The sequence below is a fragment of the Amphiura filiformis genome, chromosome 17, assembly GCF_039555335.1.
Source record: "Amphiura filiformis chromosome 17, Afil_fr2py, whole genome shotgun sequence".
Classification (NCBI taxonomy): Eukaryota; Metazoa; Echinodermata; class Ophiuroidea; order Amphilepidida; family Amphiuridae; genus Amphiura; species Amphiura filiformis.
In genome coordinates, this window is record NC_092644.1 from 59,626,140 (window position 1) to 59,646,583 (window position 20,444).

General features: G+C 37.6%; 1 protein-coding gene across 2 annotated transcripts; it reads left to right on the forward strand.

Annotated features, from left to right (window-relative positions):
• Window positions 1–2,522: 2,522 nt before the first annotated feature.
• On the forward strand, window positions 2,523–20,061 carry LOC140138082 (uncharacterized). Of its 2 annotated transcripts, none has more exons than XM_072159956.1 (5): window positions 2,523–2,580; window positions 4,195–4,308; window positions 5,721–6,475; window positions 8,711–9,092; window positions 18,439–20,061. In XM_072159956.1, the coding sequence occupies exons 2-5, from the start codon at window positions 4,237–4,239 to the stop codon at window positions 18,847–18,849; spliced, it is 1,620 nt and encodes a 539-aa protein (XP_072016057.1). In that variant the 5' UTR covers window positions 2,523–2,580; window positions 4,195–4,236; the 3' UTR covers window positions 18,850–20,061. The 2 variants fall into 2 exon arrangements, with proteins under 2 accessions (XP_072016057.1, XP_072016056.1); XM_072159955.1 differs by lacking the exon at window positions 18,439–20,061 and adding an exon at window positions 12,001–12,842.
• The last annotated feature ends 383 nt before the right edge of the window (window positions 20,062–20,444 follow it).

Consider the following 20,444-nt stretch of genomic DNA (forward strand, 5'->3'; position numbering starts at 1 on the left):
TCTATTTTTAACATGGAATTTCGCGATTAATAAACTGGCAGATTCTAAAATCAGAATTGTTCAGTATTGAAGTGCCAATACAATTATGACATTATGATATGTTGCATTCAATAATGTAAGCCTACGTACACTTTACTTTTACTGTCACTAATATAATTATATAAACTTTTTCATAACAATCTTTACTAGTATTTTTATGTAATTAATATCAGTATAATTTCGAGTTCAACTGAATGCTTTCATCATTATTAACATCAAAAATAGATTATATACCTCATATAAAGATTCCTGTCATCTGATTGGTTGAAAGTGCCGTCATTGAATTAACTATGCCCGCAAAATGAACTATGGACCGGTCCATGGAAATGAACTATGGACCGGTCACGTGCGTCACGATCAAACTGCGCTTTTTTCCCAGCGTAAATGATATTACGCACGCGTTAATGTTTTCACGCGCTATAATTACGCAGAAAGCGCAGATTGTAATCTGTGTGCCGTTCGCATTGAAACTATTAATTTCTCTTCCCAAAATCGATGCTTTTAACCAAACAGATGACAAGAATCTTAAGATTTGGTATATAAAACAAATATTGACTGCTTTTTATTCTTTCTTTCTTCCAGTAAGTACATCCCTCTTAAAAGTTGAACTTTCGAGTATTGTCGTACTGTGTGCGGTGCAAAGGGTGCGAGCGGAAACACAAATTCGAAGACGTGCAGGTGAAGATTGGTGATGAAGTGCGAGTAAAAAAGTCCTCTCCACATCTAATGAAGCTGCAGTGGGCTCAACCGGCTCCGGAAGGCCTCCAGGGACGGGGCCGACACTACTGAAGCTGGGAGCACATTCCACAGGCAGATGGCACTTGGAAAGAAGGAGTACTGGTAGGACTGGATTCTGCAGTGATGTTGTCTGAATTGCAGATGGTGACCTCTTGTTGCGTCACAAGTGGATGGATGGAAATAGGGTGGACCACATGGAATAGCGACAAGGCCATGGACGATCCTGTAGAGCATGATGGTTTTGCTATGTGCCCGGCGTTCGCTCATGGTTAAAATTATAGTCATGGTTAAAATTATAGGGCATGGTTAAAATTATAGGCCCGCGGTGATCTCAAAACCATGACTATGCCCTCGGCTACGCCTCGGGGCATAGTCATGGTTTTGAGATCACCTTGGGCCTAAAATTTTAACCATGCCCCTCATAGCAGTCAATATTTGTATAGGGGAGACCGGGGCAAGTCCGCCCTGGGGGCAAGTCCGCCCACCCCATGTTTCTGATCTCGTGACTGCTGGAAAAGTACAATGATGATGTAATTAGCTGCCACACGTCATAGCTAAGTACCCAAGAAAACAAGACAGTCCGACACATCTCGCCACAGAAATTATCATCAAAAAACGTTTTTGAGTCAAGGAAGTTTACATTTTTAGAATTAGTAATATTGTAATAATCTCAAGACCTTATAGAAACGGGTTTCGTTCTTATATTTATTTGGAAGGGGAACGTTTTGCCCAACATTATTATGCAATTAAAAAATCGACATATTGTGTTTAGTAGGCATAACACGAGGTAAAGAAAAAAAGTACCGTTGGGGCAAGTCCGCCCTGTATGTGAAGGGGCAAGTCCGCCCTGTGTTTTCCCCAGGCGGACTCCCAGGGCGGATTCTTCCCATCGGCGTATTATGCAAGATATTGATAATAATACCTTTAAGAAGGGTAAAACTACATGCAAGCATATTTTTTAAAGTTAAGTTTTATCAGTATTACTCATACCACCGTTTATGCCCAAAACCATAAATGCCGAAGTTGTAAATAAAGGTTTTGCTCATTTTGGACTCCTACATTTATTAGCTTACATTATACCCCTCCATTAAATTTAGTAGACTCTTTGGAAGAGAGTAAGTGCCTAATATAGCATACACTAAACGTTTGAATTAAATTTATAATTGTTTTGCAATATTATAACCGTTTCTTTTTATCAGGGCGAACTTACCCCACAATAGGGGCGGACTTGCCCCAGCACGGGGCAAGTCCGCCCTGTCATCGTGATTTTTATTTTCCCTTCTCCTGCCGTTACTGAAAGCTCAATGTCCTTACAAATGTGGTAGTATTTAGCTATAGTATACAGCTTAAAAATGTAAAACCTATAGCCTTCTAGCATGAGAATTGACCTCTCTAGGCGACATTGAAGAAAATAGGGCGGACACGCCCCGGTCTCCCCTACTATGGCATACCGGGTAGTCTACATTCCCCCCTTATTTTTTTTTTATTTCTCCATTTAAAATTTCACTTTCCCCCTCTTTCCTGGTAAAAAAATTTGGATTCCCTTCTTGCTCACCAAAAACATATATAGGCCTACTGGTATTGCACAGCCCCTGAAAAGGGTAAGGAGTGTATATGCCCTAGGGTGTATGCCAATTCTATTATATCACCTTTTGGTCGATTCATTCACTAATCTGCTTTGCTACAGGGGTCCAGTGCAAAAAGTGAAAGTGCGCCATCTGTCTTCATTTACTAGTTAGTCTGTCCTGTCTTTGTAAGCAAGCTTTTTGGGATCGAGAAAACTTGACGTGTCCACTGTGTTTGGTAAGATTTTACCTTTTTTCTGAACCAAATGAAATCAACGAGTATTGAATAACATGCTTAGGAACTATCCTAAATTCTATACAAAGTCCAAGTTTGAATTTGTAATCCACAAATGTAATCATTTGAAAATAATGTTCGTGCGTTGTGCAAGTGTGTCGAGGTATGGAATTCTGCAGCCTTGACATGATCATCATGATGATTAATTGCCATTGTCCGTGAATCATTAGTTCACAACGTAAACTTGTATGGCTCAACAGATATAAGGTCCTTGTATAAATGAATCATGATTGTTTTATTTATTTATTCGTTATTTATTCAGGAAATTCCATCAATACAAATGTACTGGTCTCCCTGGAAGACCTGATTAAAATTATATATACATAATACATAAACATGATGATAATAACAAAATAAGAAATATATATATTATACAAAATGAAAGAACCAAACATGCATAATACAAAACAAAATGCAGCAATGTTGAGCTCAAAATATAAATACAAAACTTACAGCAGACCAATTGCATTTTTGAATCCACCCAAACTCATTGAATTAAAATTGATACGAAGATTTGGAGGAAGATTGTTGATTTGGAGGAATGTTTGTCATTCATATGACATGCGATAGGCTGATAGATTTGAAAGGTGAATTCAAATTTGCCATCATTCAAACCACATCATTTTAATAATCAAATTTATGAAGCCGGTTGAGCTCAGAAAGCCAAAACTGAAAACCGTTTGTCATAGCACTTTCCGTAGCAAAGTTACATCTATATCTTGTCAAAGGTTGACCCTCGTTTACCCAGCCAGGTTGGTCCTGAAGATTGAAGATCTTGCGTACCGGTAGTCTTGCCAGCAAGACTTCAGTCTTTATCATAAACATAATGACATCTACGGACCTCAGTATGCTGAGTTATAGTTACTAGAACTAGCGTACCGGTACCTATTCTAAGTCTTAGGCTAGCAGCCGGCTAGACTCACACTATAATCAAATTAAGTAATTCTTGGCCAAACTGGAGACATGCATGCGTGTTGCATCCATGTAGTGTACTAAGGCAGCGTGTATGCAATGTAAGGCGCGTGTATACTTTCTTCTGTACCACGCTATATTCGTGTGTGATCGCGGAGCCACTAGCGTTCACAGTTCCAGTTTGGCCAAGAATTACTTAATTTGAGTATAGTCATGCTTCTTCAGGGAATACGACTAGATTTTGAATGGTCTCTACTAGCCTAGAATGTGAAGATGTCAGTGAGCAAATTTGTGACTAGACGTCTCGAGCAAATAACCAATATACGACCCCCAGGTACATAATTTTGATCGGCAGTCTGGGCATGCGCACTTTGAAATTTGTATAGCTAATGAGCTTTGCCCACGCGCAGGATGGCTCACCAAATACGTTTTATTGAATTATCATCCACAACAACAATTTGATCCATGCATAATTTATGACTTCCATTACGGTACCCTATCTTTGAGTCTTATATTTCAGACAGTGTCAGCTCAATAAGCAAGGGAAGCAGGAACCTGGTCAAAGACTAAAATCTGGGTGAGGAAGCTAGCTACATGTGTATCTCGCAATCAGATTTTAATATGTCTATTTATTTACTTTTGCAGATAACTACTTTGTTGGGTGAGTGAGTGGATTTGTTGATCATCATGCGGTACATTGAGAGTGCAGAACTGAGGGAGTGGGTTAAAGAAAATCTCAGGAAAACAATATTTCAGAAGGTAACTAAATAATAAATGTGTACAAAATAGGTTTAATGAAGTTTCCCCATCTCATATTTTTATTGAGTGATGAGGTGCTTTCATTATTTAATATTTGGCTGTATTTCATTATTACAATGTAACTACATGTATGTCTAAACAGGGATGCTTATCATTAAATACAGACATTTTGCAACAGATTGAGAAAAAGTTGCGTACGGTAATATTGCTGTTGTTTAAGGGGGTACTACACCCCTCAATAAAGTTGTGACTATTTTTGCATTTTTCTTAAAAACTAATAAAACACTGGTAACAAAAGTTATATATATTATAGGGGCAAGGAATCCAATTACTACACTGGAATTTCAGTGATCCAAGACAAACGGTTTGATACTTATGATAGAAAACGAGGTACCGATAGGATGTACCTCATTTCCTATCATATTTACTGAACCGCTTGTCTTGAGTCACTGAAATTTCAGTGTTTAATTGGATTTCTTGCCCCAATAATATACATAAGTTTTGTTACCAGTGTGTTAATAATTTTGAGAAACATGCAAAAAAGTCTAAATTACCACAGGGTGTAGTACCCCCTTAAATGAAAAGAAATTTGCAATTTTTGTGATCGCCAGACAGATGACAAAGGGAGTTAAATATTTCCAACACAATTTGCAAGTAGGCCTACTGGTAATTATCTTTTTAAATGTGACAAAACTTTCATTATTGTTAGTTTTGTGAAAAAAATGAAAAAGTGATGCAGGCGGGTGATGGGAAATTTGGAATCAACTTTAGTAAACAATAATGATATTAAGTACTTTAATCTACATGTAGTCAACTGGACTTGCTTTTTTTTAGTGGGAAATTTTCACATTTTATCCTGAAGTATGACATGTTACAGATTGGAAAAAAATAAAGCACTGTCAAATAAGCTAGTGCATAGCAGGTATAGCAATATAGCATGCAAACAGATATCTTGAACATGATGCTAGCAATAGCATACTTGTAAATTTAAGGTGTACAATGTAGTTCTGTAGTCCATTTGGCCTCCTCCTCCAGTGATGTCAGTACTTGCTACTGTTAGTGCAGTGTTGACTTGAAGCTTGTTTACATGTGCGATCAAAGGCAGCAACCCTCAAATTAATTGAAGGCAATTGCCTTCAGTGCCCTATAGTGTTGCCTTTGTGCCGTGCATTTCTGTCTGTTTTCAAGCCATTGAAACTATGTAATTGTGTTGGTGCCCTTTTCAAAATTTTCAAATTGCCTTGGATTGGCTGCCCTTTCAAATTCTTATTTTGAGGGCTGAAAGGCAGCATATCTGTCTATGCACAAAATAACCGACAAAGTACTGATGTCACTGCCTCGAGGAAACAGAATGGCCTATAGAGTCAAAGTTTGCACAACTTAGTTTCCTTCTCTCTTTCTTACCATAACAGGCACATGCATTAGCTGTCCAGACTGGCTGTGAGGTCCTCGTTAAACTACACGACTCGACAGACATAGAAAATTGTCAATTCTATGGCACCAGGTATTTGAAGAGAATATACCAAAGCAGCAAACTCAGACAACCAGGAGAAACGCTAGTGTCAGGAGAAACAGGATTGCCCCTGAGGGACAAATCCACTCAGAGTCTTGATGTGGATGATAGAGCAGGTGGTTTTGATGATGCAGCAGAGGAGATGGAACTGAATAGTACTGATACACAGACACAAGTAGAAAACCAATTTGATAGTCCCTCACTTGATAGTGATACCAACTCACAGGTGCAAGTTAAAACAGAACCAGATGATATAGAACATCAGGAGCATGTTACTACTCTAGACCCATCATTGATAGACCCATCATTGACTGTTAACACAGAGAAGGGTTCAGAACTTGAATGTCCCACATCCACATCCACAGGACCAGGAACGAGTTCACCAATAATAAGCAGGATCCAGCCTGTAATGTTCACCAGTGTACAGAGACATGCAGTGCCGATATCACCGAAACCTTATCAGTGCAGCGTATGCCAGAAAACTTTCCGTAGCGTTCAGATTTTACAGAAGCATACTTTAACTTTTCACTCTAGACCAAAGATAAAGAGTGCAATGTCGCTTTCAAGAGGAAGGGGTAAAGGTCGTGGTGGCAAAGGTCATGGGTCACAGTATTTCAGACACCAGCAGTCACAAGAAGATTTGGAGCCAAGAGGGTAATAATCTTGATTTATCAATTTATGAATCTAAGAAAATGAAGATATCTGATATGTGTGATAGACTGAAGCAATAAAGTGCTTTCAAATGGTAGGGCTAGGATTTACAATTATTGTATGCCATTCAGGGCTCATATTGAAATTCCCTTACACAGGAAGGTGTGCGCCATCCTGCAGCTTTCCTGTGCTAGCCGCCTTTTGTTAAAATCCTGGTCAGGGTGTACATGTATCACTGATGCATATAATCCATCCGTTTTATGACCGAGCTTTCCTGAGGCGCGCGCTTAGCGAGGGGAATCCTGCCTTCTTTCTGTGTGAAAACGTGGTAGGGTATTTCAATATGAGCCCTCACAAGTTGCGTACCTTTCTTTAAATAATTAGAGGGTGCATGACAGGCAGGAGTGGGGCACCAGATTTGAAAGTTGTGTCAAACATAGAAACAATGTTAATGCAGGTTGATGGTATCAACCTGCAACTCTGCATACCATCGTGTTGAAATTATACAATAAGCATGTGCACCAAGTGTGTCTTTGTTTAGCCATGTATTGTTCCAACATGTGGTCATAATGATGTTAATAATATGTTAACACTGTTGGCAGGATTTTGAAAAAGCCTTTATTGATATAAATATAAGTTTAAAATGATAAAATTAGACTACGTAACCTTTGATTTAATTTCATTGGTTGATGCAGTTATATGATATTGAACACATGAAGTACAATTAGAAAATAATCTAGAAGCAACTGTTGCAAAATTAAAGAGATTTAATTAAGAAATCAAGGCATGTTCAAATGCAGGCTCAGAAATTTGGTGAGAATCCAAGAATCCATTCTCGCAAAGATTCTTGTCAACAAAATTGCAAGAATCTAAATGGGTTCTCGTAAGTATCTCAGTTTATCATGCAAAGTTATATAGTGAGAATCCACAGATTCTTGCAGAATTCCACTGGGAGAATCCAAACGGATTCTCGCACTTGGTCACGAATTTCTGACCCTCCAACTGACTATGCAAACCACCAGTAACAGCTGTACCTTCAGCAGAGTAATCTAAGAGCAAAAATGGTCACATTTATAATAGTGATAGCATAGTGAACACACTCCTATACAATTTATGATTGGCCACAGCAAAGCAAAGTGGTTTCCTGGGATTCGAACCTTAGACCCCTCGCAACCAAGCACAAGATCACCTGACCGGTAGCCACAGCTGTTTCACTGCTCTGGACAATGAAAGAGTGCATATGACTTGGGATGATTGCATCATAGCATCAAGTGACACGCATCCTGGTGGTTGTGCTCTTTAGGATTTTGCAGGCCTCCAAAAACCAGGGAGCAGGCGTTCCCAGAAAGGTCTGAGAGGTCACAGAAAAAAAAATTGCAAAAAAAAAAAAAAAAAAAAAAAAAAATTTTAAAAAAAAAATTTTTTTTTCCCAAAGTTTTCGGCGACCTTGGAGAACCACTGGACCTATTATGAAACTTCAGGATCATTCACAGTTAATTTTAAAAAAAAAAAAAAAAAAATCAGAAAAAAATTACAGTTTGTTATCCTGTATGCAAACCATTAACTAATGTTTATTTCTTCATCTATCACATATTATAGATGCATTGGTTTTCCATGCATTTATAATATGTGATAGATGAAGAGGTAAACACAAGTTAATGGTTTGCATATTAAGATAACAAACTGTAATTTTTTAAATAATTTTTTTCCATTTTTTCTTCAAATTATCTGTGAATAATCTAACCCTTCAGAATAGGTCCAGTGGTTCTTCAAAGTTACAAAATACTTAACTAAAAAAATGTTTAAAAAAAAAAAAAATTGTTTTGAGTTTTGACAGTAATACTTTGAAATTTTAAGTTGTGTGTTTTTGTGAAAAAGGATGTAAATTTTTATAGAAAACTGTTCCAAAATAAGGCTCAGATTACACGAGAGAGCATCTAAACCCTGAGAGCTTCCAGGGCCCTTAAGCGGGCCCTGGACCCCGGCTTCGATTAGGATTTGGCGCTTGGCGCTTTCGTGATGTCCTTCCACGCATACATAGGCCTATTTCAGTTATTTCACAGAAAATTTTCAGCACTTGTCATTAAGTTCCCAGACAGCAGAAAATTTTCTGGAGGCCTGGGATTTTGTAAGATTTTATAGAGCTTGGGTTAATGTTGAAAACTGTAAAATTTCTGAAAAATTATACATACATGTTCAGTTTTATGATGTTTCATTGTTGTTTTCCACCATTTGTAGGTACCACTGTGTAATGTGTAATCAAAGCTTCCATACGCAAGATGTACTCCATGATCATGTGTTGCGAGTTCACTCAAATACAGCTGTACCAGGCCTCAACACCACATCTCAAGAACAATCAAACAACCAATCCATAGATCCAACTCAAGCCCTGTCAGCCATGCATACCTCAAGACTAGAAGATGAATCGATACCAGGAGGGTCTACGTCTTTCCCTGACCCTGAAGGACAAGCTGGTGTTGGATCAATGTTGATGGAAGGGTCACCTTCTTTTGACATGAGTCATGGTTCTCAAAGTGCCTTCAATCTCTCTACTGCCTCTACTAGTTCATCCATGGCCATGGCACAGTCAACCCCTGGACGGCGTGGTCCAAAGATTGGGGTAAGGATTTCATTATGTTTTCCTATGTGTGACTGTCCATTATGAACCCGGTGTAAATGAGTTTATGGGAGGGTTGACATCTAAAGAAAATGGTCACTACCCGGCTAGCTTTTGAAATACAAAGTATGACTTGAGTGGTAAAATTTGTTGTGCCTATAAATATAAGCTCTGGCAACTGGGTACATAGTGGATGTCACATTATAAGCTATATACAGGCATGAGAATTTTCCTGCTTTTGCAGGATTTCCTGCTCTTTTATGGCCCAAATTTCTGCACTGTCTTTTAATTTCAGCCCATTTTTGGCCTTTTTAGCCTCATTTCACACGCTTTTTCAGGCTTCTTCAAACTTTTCAGGTTTTTTCATGGATGATCATTCTCATGCCTGTATATAGAGAGGTCCTCGTGATTCAGACATGAACCTCAAACTATATTCTTGAAAATTATCTTCAGCACTATATAAGACACGTTTCTTAAGTTGACTTTTTATCAAACTAGTTCAATCAAGTTCCACTTATATGCGGACGTTTCAAGAGCTGTTGAATGTGATGCCATTTTGCAACACCAACACTGCATACAGCTGATGTTGATTGTACTTTGGCAAAAGAGTTGCCTGTTGAATTTCTCTTGGGTACAAATCTTCAATAATGTGACTCAAGTTGTATAAAGACCTCATCATATTTCACTATGTCACTATGTACGAACTCCCCATTCCAAAAAAATACAGCAGTTATTTTTTAGATTAAAAAAATGGTGCTGGCTGTATTTTTCTGGAATGGGGAGTTATGTCTGTACCACACCAGCTGTCACCTCAATAATTGCATTGAAAAAGACAATGGGCCATTGTCAAAATGTCTGCAAATTTATTAAATACTAGATTGATAAAAATGTCAAATAAGAATTATATCATAATCAAATATTTTCAGGGTAAGTGAATATCAGGCTATTTTAGTTGAAATCCATACACCTATGGAAAGCATGATCTTAATCTCACACACAGGAGGTATAGATCTTAAATGGAGTCACCCATTCAGGTAAGCCAATTTGAAATTCACACTCCCTGTGTGGAAGATTAAGGCCATGTTTTCCATAGGGCTTGTATGGATTTCAACTGGAATTACCCATTGTGATTAGGCCCTATCTAGAACTAGCCGATTCCCTTGGGGTGATTGTCTGATTTCTGTTTGTTTTCAAATTCCTTGATAAACGATTTTGTGTGATTCAAATGCCCATTATGCGAAAAACTGCTAGGGTGAGGGTGGGAGTATGTATTTGAATTTTGAATCCACATCACTTGCTTGACCACATGTGGTTACAACTGGCTCATTCAACATAAATTACCCTACCATCTTGGATGTTTTGAAATTTTGGTGTACCATACAGGTAGGTACATGAACTTAGTACAAATGATAAAGTTTGAACCTGCAACTCATTATTTTCACACAACATTTAGTACTATACTATCCATAACCATGTCACCTTCAAACTAGCTCCATTGGTTAGACTCTATGTTGATATTTGTATGTAAGGTTTTAAATGTTTGATCTCGGGGGGACAGGAGAAACATTGGTATTGGTTTACATGTAGTGTGACATCTGTAGTGTCATTCTAATTTACTGTGAACAGGAACTAGACTCTTCTTCATTTGTCTTCCTTGAGACAGTAGATACACGGCACCAAGGTCTTAGCCAGCCATGCGTCCACCAGTCTTTGAGACGGGCTAATCTAATTTTAGACAGGTGGATTTAATGGATTTTACAGATGTGATAGGGTAGCTCTAAAACAGATGATTTTCAGGTTATATGAATTTGAGACTAATTCAGAGTGACATGTAAAGGCCAAATCAGGACATATTTGACCCCAGTGACCCTTCCATGGGTATAAACAAGTTGTTTTATATTTGAGGGTGAAATTTTGGTATCTGCTTGGATGGGTGGTTTCTGATTGCTGGCTAAGACTCTGCACGGCACGCCATATCGAAGGCTGTGTATATGTAGGGCGCTGTCATTTTGCACAGCATCGCATGCTACAGATGCACATGGACGCTACTGTCTGGAGGATACCAAATGGACTAAAGGTTTCTAAGGGATAAGGTTGGTGTTGGGATCTTGTATTTAGGGTTAGAATTAAACACAGAGTGCATTCTGGAATAACTCGGAATGATAAAGGTCATCTCAATGGAGTACTGTAAGGATGTTGTATTAAATTTGAGGGACTGATGGAAATTGTGACTGAAGGTTGGTTTTTGATAAACAGAATGTACTGGTAAAAAGTGTGTGTTTGACTGGATTTTGACAAAGGGGTTACAGACTGTGCAAGAGTCTTGCAATTCATTAGCCTGTAAAAAGGAAATGTGTGCCTTGCTTATATATATCTGCTCATAAGTCTATACAGCATTTTTGTTTCATCAGTAAGTGTTATTAAACTGCATTAACTACCATGATCTTTTACGCAGTCTGGCCATCTTTTGTGGTAAATTCATTGAAAAAAACTCATTTTTTACCATTACTCAACACATCCTCAAGTATATGCCGAGGCAGGCAAATGATTAAACAACTTATATTGCAGATTGTTATGAATGTGGTCATGTAATGGCAAAGTTGTACTTAGAGATCTGCAAAGATGCACTTCATATCAGCTGACAAGATGACGAAAGATATATATATATGCAGGGAATGTCAAGATTTGGATGTCATGTGAAACTTGATTCATAGAATTCCATTGGCCCAGCAAAGAACAGTGCAACCTGTTTTGACTATTTTGCAGTTTCATACTTTCTATATTACTCTTACGATGAAGCAAAATGCTGTTGGATGAACTGGCAACAATGTTTGAATGTCGTATTTTGCAACTGAGATGTACAGCCTTGGACTCTTTGTGAAACAAGTTTCTCTTTTCTTGACACCGACAGGATACCAATAGAACGTGGAAATGGAGACATCACCATACCATGGTAAAAACCAACACTGTTAACCAATTCATCATGCAAGCGATCTTGTTGACTCCTGGTCCAGTGTCAACAAGAACTGCCGTTAATACTGCTGGTCCACGCTTTCTTCGAGGATCCATTTCTAACCAGCAATTTCAACATGCATGTTTCGCTCTGCAAAATGCTAACTTGGGATATATAGCAAGTACAGAAAAGTCAACAGGTACTCCTGGAACCAAAGCGTTCATCAAGAAACAGCCACAGGCCGCTTTGGAACATATAATAATACAGGGACTTTGTACAGCGGATGAGTATAACAACAGATATATAACAAAAGCACCCAAATGTATATCACAAAAACTTTGTGTAGAGCTCATAGCCGGTGGTCATGTGACAAGTGATCAGTTTAAAGAGAGGGACGATTTGAAACAGGTTCATTTTCAAGGAAGGTGATTGGACACCAAATGTGACACATGAAAAATAAAAACAAGTGGATGAAATTTTTGAAACTTTTATACTAAACAAGAAAATTCAATTGAATGAACACAACTTTCAACAGCTGTACACAATCCAACCGTGATCATATATCGCATATGTCAAAGTGATTCAAACTACAACGCGAATGCACGAACTTGGATACAATAATTAAAGTACTAGCCTATCACAAGTGAGTTGGCATGGTTGGGTTCACTTCCGCTTTATGCACACACTGGCGTACATAAAATGTACACAAAAAAATCATCATACTATGTCAGGCTATGTTCATTCAAATTGAAATTTCTAGTATAGCTAGTATGATATTGCAACTTTCTCACAGACACTTTGTGGGATAGCAGCGTGTATACTTTGTGGGATGTTTTTCCAACAAATTCAGGCTGCCGATCATTATCTGTACCTTGTCTTTAAGACTTTAGTGTGATATGCATGATCGCCTGGTAACCTGAATTTGTTTTAAAAACGTTCCACGGTGGGTTGAATCTGCTGTATGTAACTTGAAAAGTAATCCAAAGCATATTCACACTTCCTAGGCATACCCCATCTGGGGATTCCCCTTCCCTGCACATCCAAGATACCACCATGGCATCAGAATGGTGTTAAAGTATTCACAGTACAAGTTTTGGTTGAATTTCAAAAACTCTTTAAGAGAAATAATCATTTGAAACATTTATGACGTAATTGTATGTTTTCCGGTAGCCACATATCCAAGATAGACACCATGGGCTTGTGCAATTGGCGCATCTTTGCGCCTTTTAAGATGCGCCTTTTGCTGGGAGTGTGATTTCACGAAATCGCAGAAATTTGTGTATTACATGTTATAACATAATCTGTTACTGCTATTTTGTTGTAGTGTAGTAATTTGTTGTTTTTATTGAGTCCAAAAATAAGTCATGTGTTTATAGTTCAATTTAAAAACATTATAACTGAAAGGCAAAATGTTTTCGATTGAAACCATGTTGGTTTTTGTGCATTTTTTAAAAATAAAATGTTGTGTAAAAACTTAAGATACAGATAAGATAAGATACAGATATATACTTCCGTTCAACACAATATTACAACTCACAAATCTTCATATAGATAAATTTGCACCATGTTAATGTATTCGAGTATTTGCTATGTTGATACTAGCTTTTAGTTGACCTTAAAATACTGGTATGTTTAAAATACTGACTGCTCATAAGGGAAATGGTTAAAACTGTCTCCCACAATGATCTGGATCCTTAAGAGCTGTACTAAATGAGGGCAGTTTGCCTTATAAGTACACCTCCTCAGTTTCCAGATCACTGTGGGAAATATGTGACGTGTCATGTCAAAATCAGACACTTTTGGGCAGGTTATAAAGTTTGAGGTTTTTACATATATCTTAAATATCTGATATTTTGCTCCATAACACCATTTTTCCCAATGAAATCGGACATTCCTAAGCGAAGATAATGAGTTCGTAAGTTATGCTATTATAAAATTAGAAATTGAGATACCGGCCTTTAAAAATATTATTGACAATGTTGAGAGTAGGAATTACCTTGAAAAATGTCTCAAAAAATACAAGTTATATTCCGGCCTGAAACTATCAGACAATATTTTAACATTAATAACATCACAAATTCGCAACAAACCCAAATTGTTAAAAAATCACCCGGGCAGATTTTTGGCTATTTCTCCAATTACGATCCTGCCCAAAAGTGTCTGCTTTTGACATGACATGTCACATGTTTTGAATCATTTCTGGAATGAAAGAACAGTAAATATTTCTGTTATATTGATATCACTAAACATGTGTACATGTGTTATACATCCAATTTTATCATTATTATGTGGTGGATCCAATATTATCACAACTTGGATCCATCAAAACATAATAATGTATATAGTTGGTTAAAAAGAATTATTATTAAGCTTGACCTGGTAGGCTAGAATAGGCCAAGGTCACTGAAGGCTTACTGAAGGTTTTCATTTTACAAGATCAAAAAATAATGAACAGTGGTAAGTTTGATATAAAATGGAAGCCTTGAAGGTTGGGCTATTCCATTTGAAATCCATACACCCTGTATGGAAGTCATGATCATAATCTCCCACTCAGGAAGTGTAAATTTCAAATGGAATCTTCCATTTAGGCAAGCCTTGAAATAAGCAGGTGCCAGGAGCAAATTTGCTCTTGTAAAGCCATCAATCTCTGGTCCTTGTAAAATTCACATGAACCAGGAGCAATTTTCTAAAACAAATTGGTCCTGGTTCCAGTTTTGCACTTGGTGCAGTAGTGCTGGTATGCTGTATCCAAGGTTACTATTTGAAAAATATTCCTATTTCTTCAGAAATTGCTCCTGGTTCATGTAAAATCCCAGTGAACCTTGAGCAATGTTCAAAAACAAATTGCTCCTGGTTCCAATCCGCTTATTTCAAGGCTTGCATTCAGGTAGCCCCCACTTGAAATTCACACTCCTTGTGTAGAAGATTTAAGGTTATGTCTTCCATAGGATTTCAACTGGAAAAGCCAGCGAGACATGATCGAGCTTGATGGGATCATGCCGATATCCATTTCTGGTTTACAAAATTTTGAATTGCAGGGCATGGGTGTAATGAATAGGTGGGGGTTTGTTTTAAGAAAGTAAATACTGTTTCATGTAACTCGATTTTTTTAAAACCTTTAATGATGTATATAATTCAGGGCTTTCCAAATTGTGGGCTTTCCAAATTGTGGGTCTCTAGCACTTATTCAGTGGGATGTGAACCTTGACTGAATAGTAAAAATAAATAAATAAACATGACAACGAGTAACTTAAAAAGGAAGAGATTTATACCTCGTTAAAAATAATTTGTGTAGGTTCCTGTTGTGTGTCATCAAAGTACAGGGTACTATAGTACTGGTCATATGCGACAAAATAACAACATTTGTGTTATGTTGTGGGTCACATCATATTTACTCAGGAAATTTGGAAAGTCCTGATATAACTGCAATTATCAGTTTTGCCCTACCTCACCACCTTATTGTGAAAAAGTTTCATTGCTCAATATTGAAGTATTCGATAATAAATTTACTTGCCAAATGAACGGTGTTATTGTCATTCATTAGTCATGCGGAAACAAACCAATTTATTTTGTGTTTGACATGTTGAGGAGTCAATGTTATCTACAGGTGCAACTAAATGCCAGTCCCATAGAGTTATGTACAAAATTGGCATTTAAATAAACCAAGGGCAGTTCTTAAACCACCATACTGGATCCTAGGGCTTCTAGAGGTGTTCATATTGTTTTTTCATCTGACCATTGGTCTCAAAGGTGGAAACAACCATCGCCACAACTTTGGCAGAATTTGGCCAGATACCAAAACTGGGATAGCGCTGTAAGACCAAAATGTAACAGAGTGCCCCTTTAAGCCCAAATGGTGAGTGAGAAAGTAAGTGAGTGACATTCGATCTTGTAGGGCGGACCGCAGGGTCCAGCAGAGTGTTTCTTCACAGGAATGACCCAGGTCTAATAGTGACTACATTTTTGTATGACTGGGAAAAGTTAACAATTTACCAGTCATAGATTCGGGTGTGGGGAGGTGGAAAGCGCCTAATAAATCTCACAAATTACTCAAGCCAAAGCTTGCAACATATGATACAGAAAGATAAGAAAGCAATGAATGAAGTGGAAGATGAAAGTAAGAACGCTACCTTAAGGATTTCAAAAAGGGGCAAGAAGAAAATTCTGAAATTCAATCTCCAGGTATATTCATTGTTCACATGGATATAATACAAATGATAACATGACCAACTCTTCTGTGTCTTGTTTTCTTGGCACAATGAACTTGGAAACAGTCTTGGAATCAAAACATTTCTAACTGTGATCTACATCTCATTGGAAGTCATCAAGAGATTTAAATCCTATATGGAATTCAAGCTATACTGCATGCATTCTACAATCAAGCATACTGTAGATATACTCAATCATGTCAGACTGCAATAATGACAACACATTGTTTTTATGTGTATTGGCTTACAGAGGAGTTTGAAGAGAGTTGATGAGGAGTCCAGTCTTCTGGCTGTTATGGGCGCAGTACTTATCACACCAAGTCCAGTCAGTACGTACAGGGAATTCTGTCGCTGTAGTCGCCATAAAATCACCAAGGACAGGTATATAGAGGCTCTATTTCAGCTAGAGAGCATGTGCTTTGGAGTCGTTGCTAACGTGAAGGTCCCTGGATTTACAAGCAGGTATTGTAGGCGTTCATCAAGAAATCGCCCACGAAATTCAGCACTTGATAGAGAGGTCTCAACTGTGTGATATTCATGAGTATGTACGACGATTTTGGATGCGGTTCCAAAAACAGTCAGCAAGAGCGTTATGGATGGCTTGATTTCTGCTGGGTATTTGGAAAACTTGGAACCACATCAAACAGCTTATCATGTGTCTTGATAAGGTACAAGATTTGGAGTTTGCTTGGAACTTTTACTCATTTCGTACACTATATACTTATACAATTTTTCACCCTGATGTGGCAGTGACGTCAGTGTGTATTTCATTGGGTGTAGCTTTTAAATCAAAGCTCAAAGCTCTGGCGAGACTGGCGTACACACACACACACCCACACGCTTAAAGACGCTGCATAGATGCACACGAGAAACAACTGCCACATCAGGGTGAAAAATTGTATAGTTGTGTTTATTGCTGTTGTTGGTCTACATGTGTGTAGTAAACATCAACAGATACCCAGTTTGTATGTAATTATTCTGTCACCTGTATGAATGGTATGATGGGTGTGAATATAGATATGTCTATATTTTTATAGGACTGGAGCTAAAATTCAATTACACAAATATGTTGCTGAATACAATCCTGTTCAAACTGAAATCCAATACATTTGTTGCTGTATGGGTGTTGCAGATTGGGGAAAGGTGGTGTCTTGTAAACTTAGAATACATTGTATGATTGATTGAAATGTCACCTGAACAGATTCACACACAAAAATGCTAAATCAGATCATAATTATATATTTGCTTATTGGCAAGTAAAAAAGGCTTGCGATTAACCACAGAGTTAGACAGGCCTGGTTTGTAGGATACAGGTGCACTTGTCCAATATCAAATATATTCTGTGACAATGATGTTATAACAGTCACCCCACAGTCACTGACATAAGTTGAAACATCAAAAAGTGCTCTTTAATCATGTTTATCGATGATGATAGGAAAACCACAGCCTCGCAACTATATCTTTTTTAGCACTTGAACTTTTATCACACAAATAAAGAACATGTAATAATGCTAAGTTGAAACTGATCAAAAAGTACACTTCAATTATGTTGTTTTAACGATGATGACAGGAAAACCACAGCCTCACAACTATATCTTTTAGCACTTGAACACAAACAAAACCTTTCAAGGTTTCCCAAACTGTCCAAAAAACCTTGGCCTCACAACTTGATTCTCTCTTATGGGCTGGCTTGTGAAGAAAAGAGATGACCACAACCAATATATCCAAACTCTAAGTAGAGATAAACCATTTCAATGAGTTGCAGTTCAGGCTACTGGGACATGGTCTCTGCAATGAAACAGTACAAAAACACTTTGGCTCTTGGTTTTCTCTTGTGCATTTTGTCATAACCACCCACTTGTCATGCCCTTTTAGCCTGTTACTCTATAATATTTGCTTATTGTTTTAATGTTTTTAATGCTTTGTACAGCGCTACAAGATTAATTTGTAAGCACTTAATAAATGTGTGCATAGTATTATTTTAACTCAATGACTAACATTATCCATGAAGCTCCCAATCAAATCATAAGCTTTCATTCAAGACTCGAAATAAAATTTGTAACAAATCTACAGCAAATGATACAGCAAATTAAATATAGGGAGTGTTTTTTCTTATCACATACTACTACCAGTAAATTATATGTTTCTTCAAGTCATCCTTTTATTCTGTTCTCTTCTATGAATACAGGAAGAAACACCAGGAGAGGATGATTCCAAGAGGGCACTCCCAACAATCCAAGCAATAATGGCTGGGATGCTGCTAGCAGCTGGACCAGTAGTTTCTCGTCGTATGCTGTCAGTCAACAGCAAGGCTCTAGTATACCTCACTAGCCAGCAATTTGAAGATGCTGCTATGACCTTACAGGAAGCCAACATGGGCACCGTGGTAAGAGATTTTGTGCCTAGAAGACGTTCATATGTGTTCATCAAGAAACCTCCGTTTGAAGTCGCTAACATCTTGGACGATTTAGGTTTGTTGGTTTCACATGAGAAGTACGAGACGAGGTATAACTTGCCTGTGCCACCTGCGATCTCTGGTAACATGTTAGAGAAACTGCAGGAAAGAGGTTTTGTGTTTTTAAGAAGCGGGAATAACTGATGTCTTATAAAAATTCTTGATATCTAATTGTAAATTTGGGTAAAATGGATGAGTTTTGAAAGGATTTCTGAAGCTTTTTGTCATATTTCTTGCCCAAAAGGTCCCACGTACATGCAGTTATACACATATTACAAAACATTGGATGGACCAAATGTTTATATTTTCAAAAATTGGGTACAAATTATTTTGACTCACCCTGTATGTGATTGCTACTAAGACCTTTTTGTACTTTTTTATACTCTTATCTCCTCCAACCTTCAGATCAAGCACTTTGAATTCAAAGTTCTTTTATCAAGGTTAGAGAAGATACAGTAGTAGCATTGAAGTAAAAGTGCAATATTCCTGTTGTACGGTAATTCATTGTTGCTGGAATGTCAAAACCTTGTATCGCTGAAAGAGTACATTGGCTGCCTTACAATTTAGCACTAATGGCAGCCTTCCTTCGCAAATCTACACTTGTTCCATTTGGAGTTGGTGTATAATTTTACAAACACTGTTCAAAAGACAGTACAACATATGTTGTGTGAATTAAGTGGAGTATTTGACACTATGCACAGTAAAATAAATAGTATGCACATGAGTATAGGAGTTTTGCAAGCATCAAATATCCATCGCCTGCTTTTCGCTGTATGTTGTGGTAACTTTCAATGGAGGAGGTTTTTCACACTGAATGGTGCAAGGTACAACATAATGATCGGAGTAGTGTAAATAATGTGCCACACATTGTCTGCCTGGAATCAGATCATCATCAAGGCGGGTTATGACCAAGTCAGGGTATGACCCGATATATGTGTCAGGCCTACAACGTGCTGATGAAAACCGGTATTCTTCAAGATATTGGCAGTTGTCTTGGTGTCATATCTATCGGGTTCATCCATATGGACGTTAAAGTCCCCAAATAATGCAACCTTTTCGGGATGCTTTTGTCAGCATTGTGGTAGAGCTGCTTTTGCCTGTTACTAATATTGACAATGACATAGTCTGGTGTAACTATGCCTATCTGAAATCAAATATTGCTAAAAAATTTAATTTGAAGTTGTCTCAAAATTTCAGTGGTGAAAACAAATAACATTAATAATTAAATAAAAATTAAAATCCAGGTGCTCTAAAGCCATGATAGTTTAAAGAAGACACATGTAAATAAATGAATGTGGTTATTAATGTGACATTTCATGGCACTGTGCACCTTTATGGCATCATGAGTCATGTGTCCGTGTGTCAGTCAGTCCATCAACAATTATTGTTTTAATAGTTGAGAATTATGTTATCTCCAGTTCAAAATTGGGTGCACTTTCCAAGTTCTTGAAATACCTCCCACTGATGTCAGTTTAGTCTGTTACCATGAGGTTTTTCATTGTTACCGCCTCACCTTCAAGTGAATCATTAATACGGGCATTGTTTGTGGCTCTCTTTTTCAAAATAATTTTTTGGTCTCTGTACAAATATCTCTGTGCAAACGATAATGCATGTTGTATTTGGATAGTTAACACCAATAGATGTCTGACGAATCCTTTTCAAAGTGTCACGGGAGGGCCAAAAGATAAGGTTCTGTTTCATAAACTCTGCAATAATTGAGGTAGCCAAAATGAGATAAT

Bases quoted from the DNA above. Each gene is read 5' to 3' on its own strand.
- LOC140138082 (XM_072159955.1), top strand. From the start codon at position 4,237: ATGCGGTACATTGAGAGTGCAGAACTGAGGGAGTGGGTTAAAGAAAAT. The intron at 4,309-5,720 runs GTAACTAAATAA...TTACCATAACAG, and splicing joins GGAAAACAATATTTCAGAAG to GCACATGCATTAGCTGTCCA. The intron at 9,093-12,000 runs GTAAGGATTTCA...TGACACCGACAG, and splicing joins GGCGTGGTCCAAAGATTGGG to GATACCAATAGAACGTGGAA.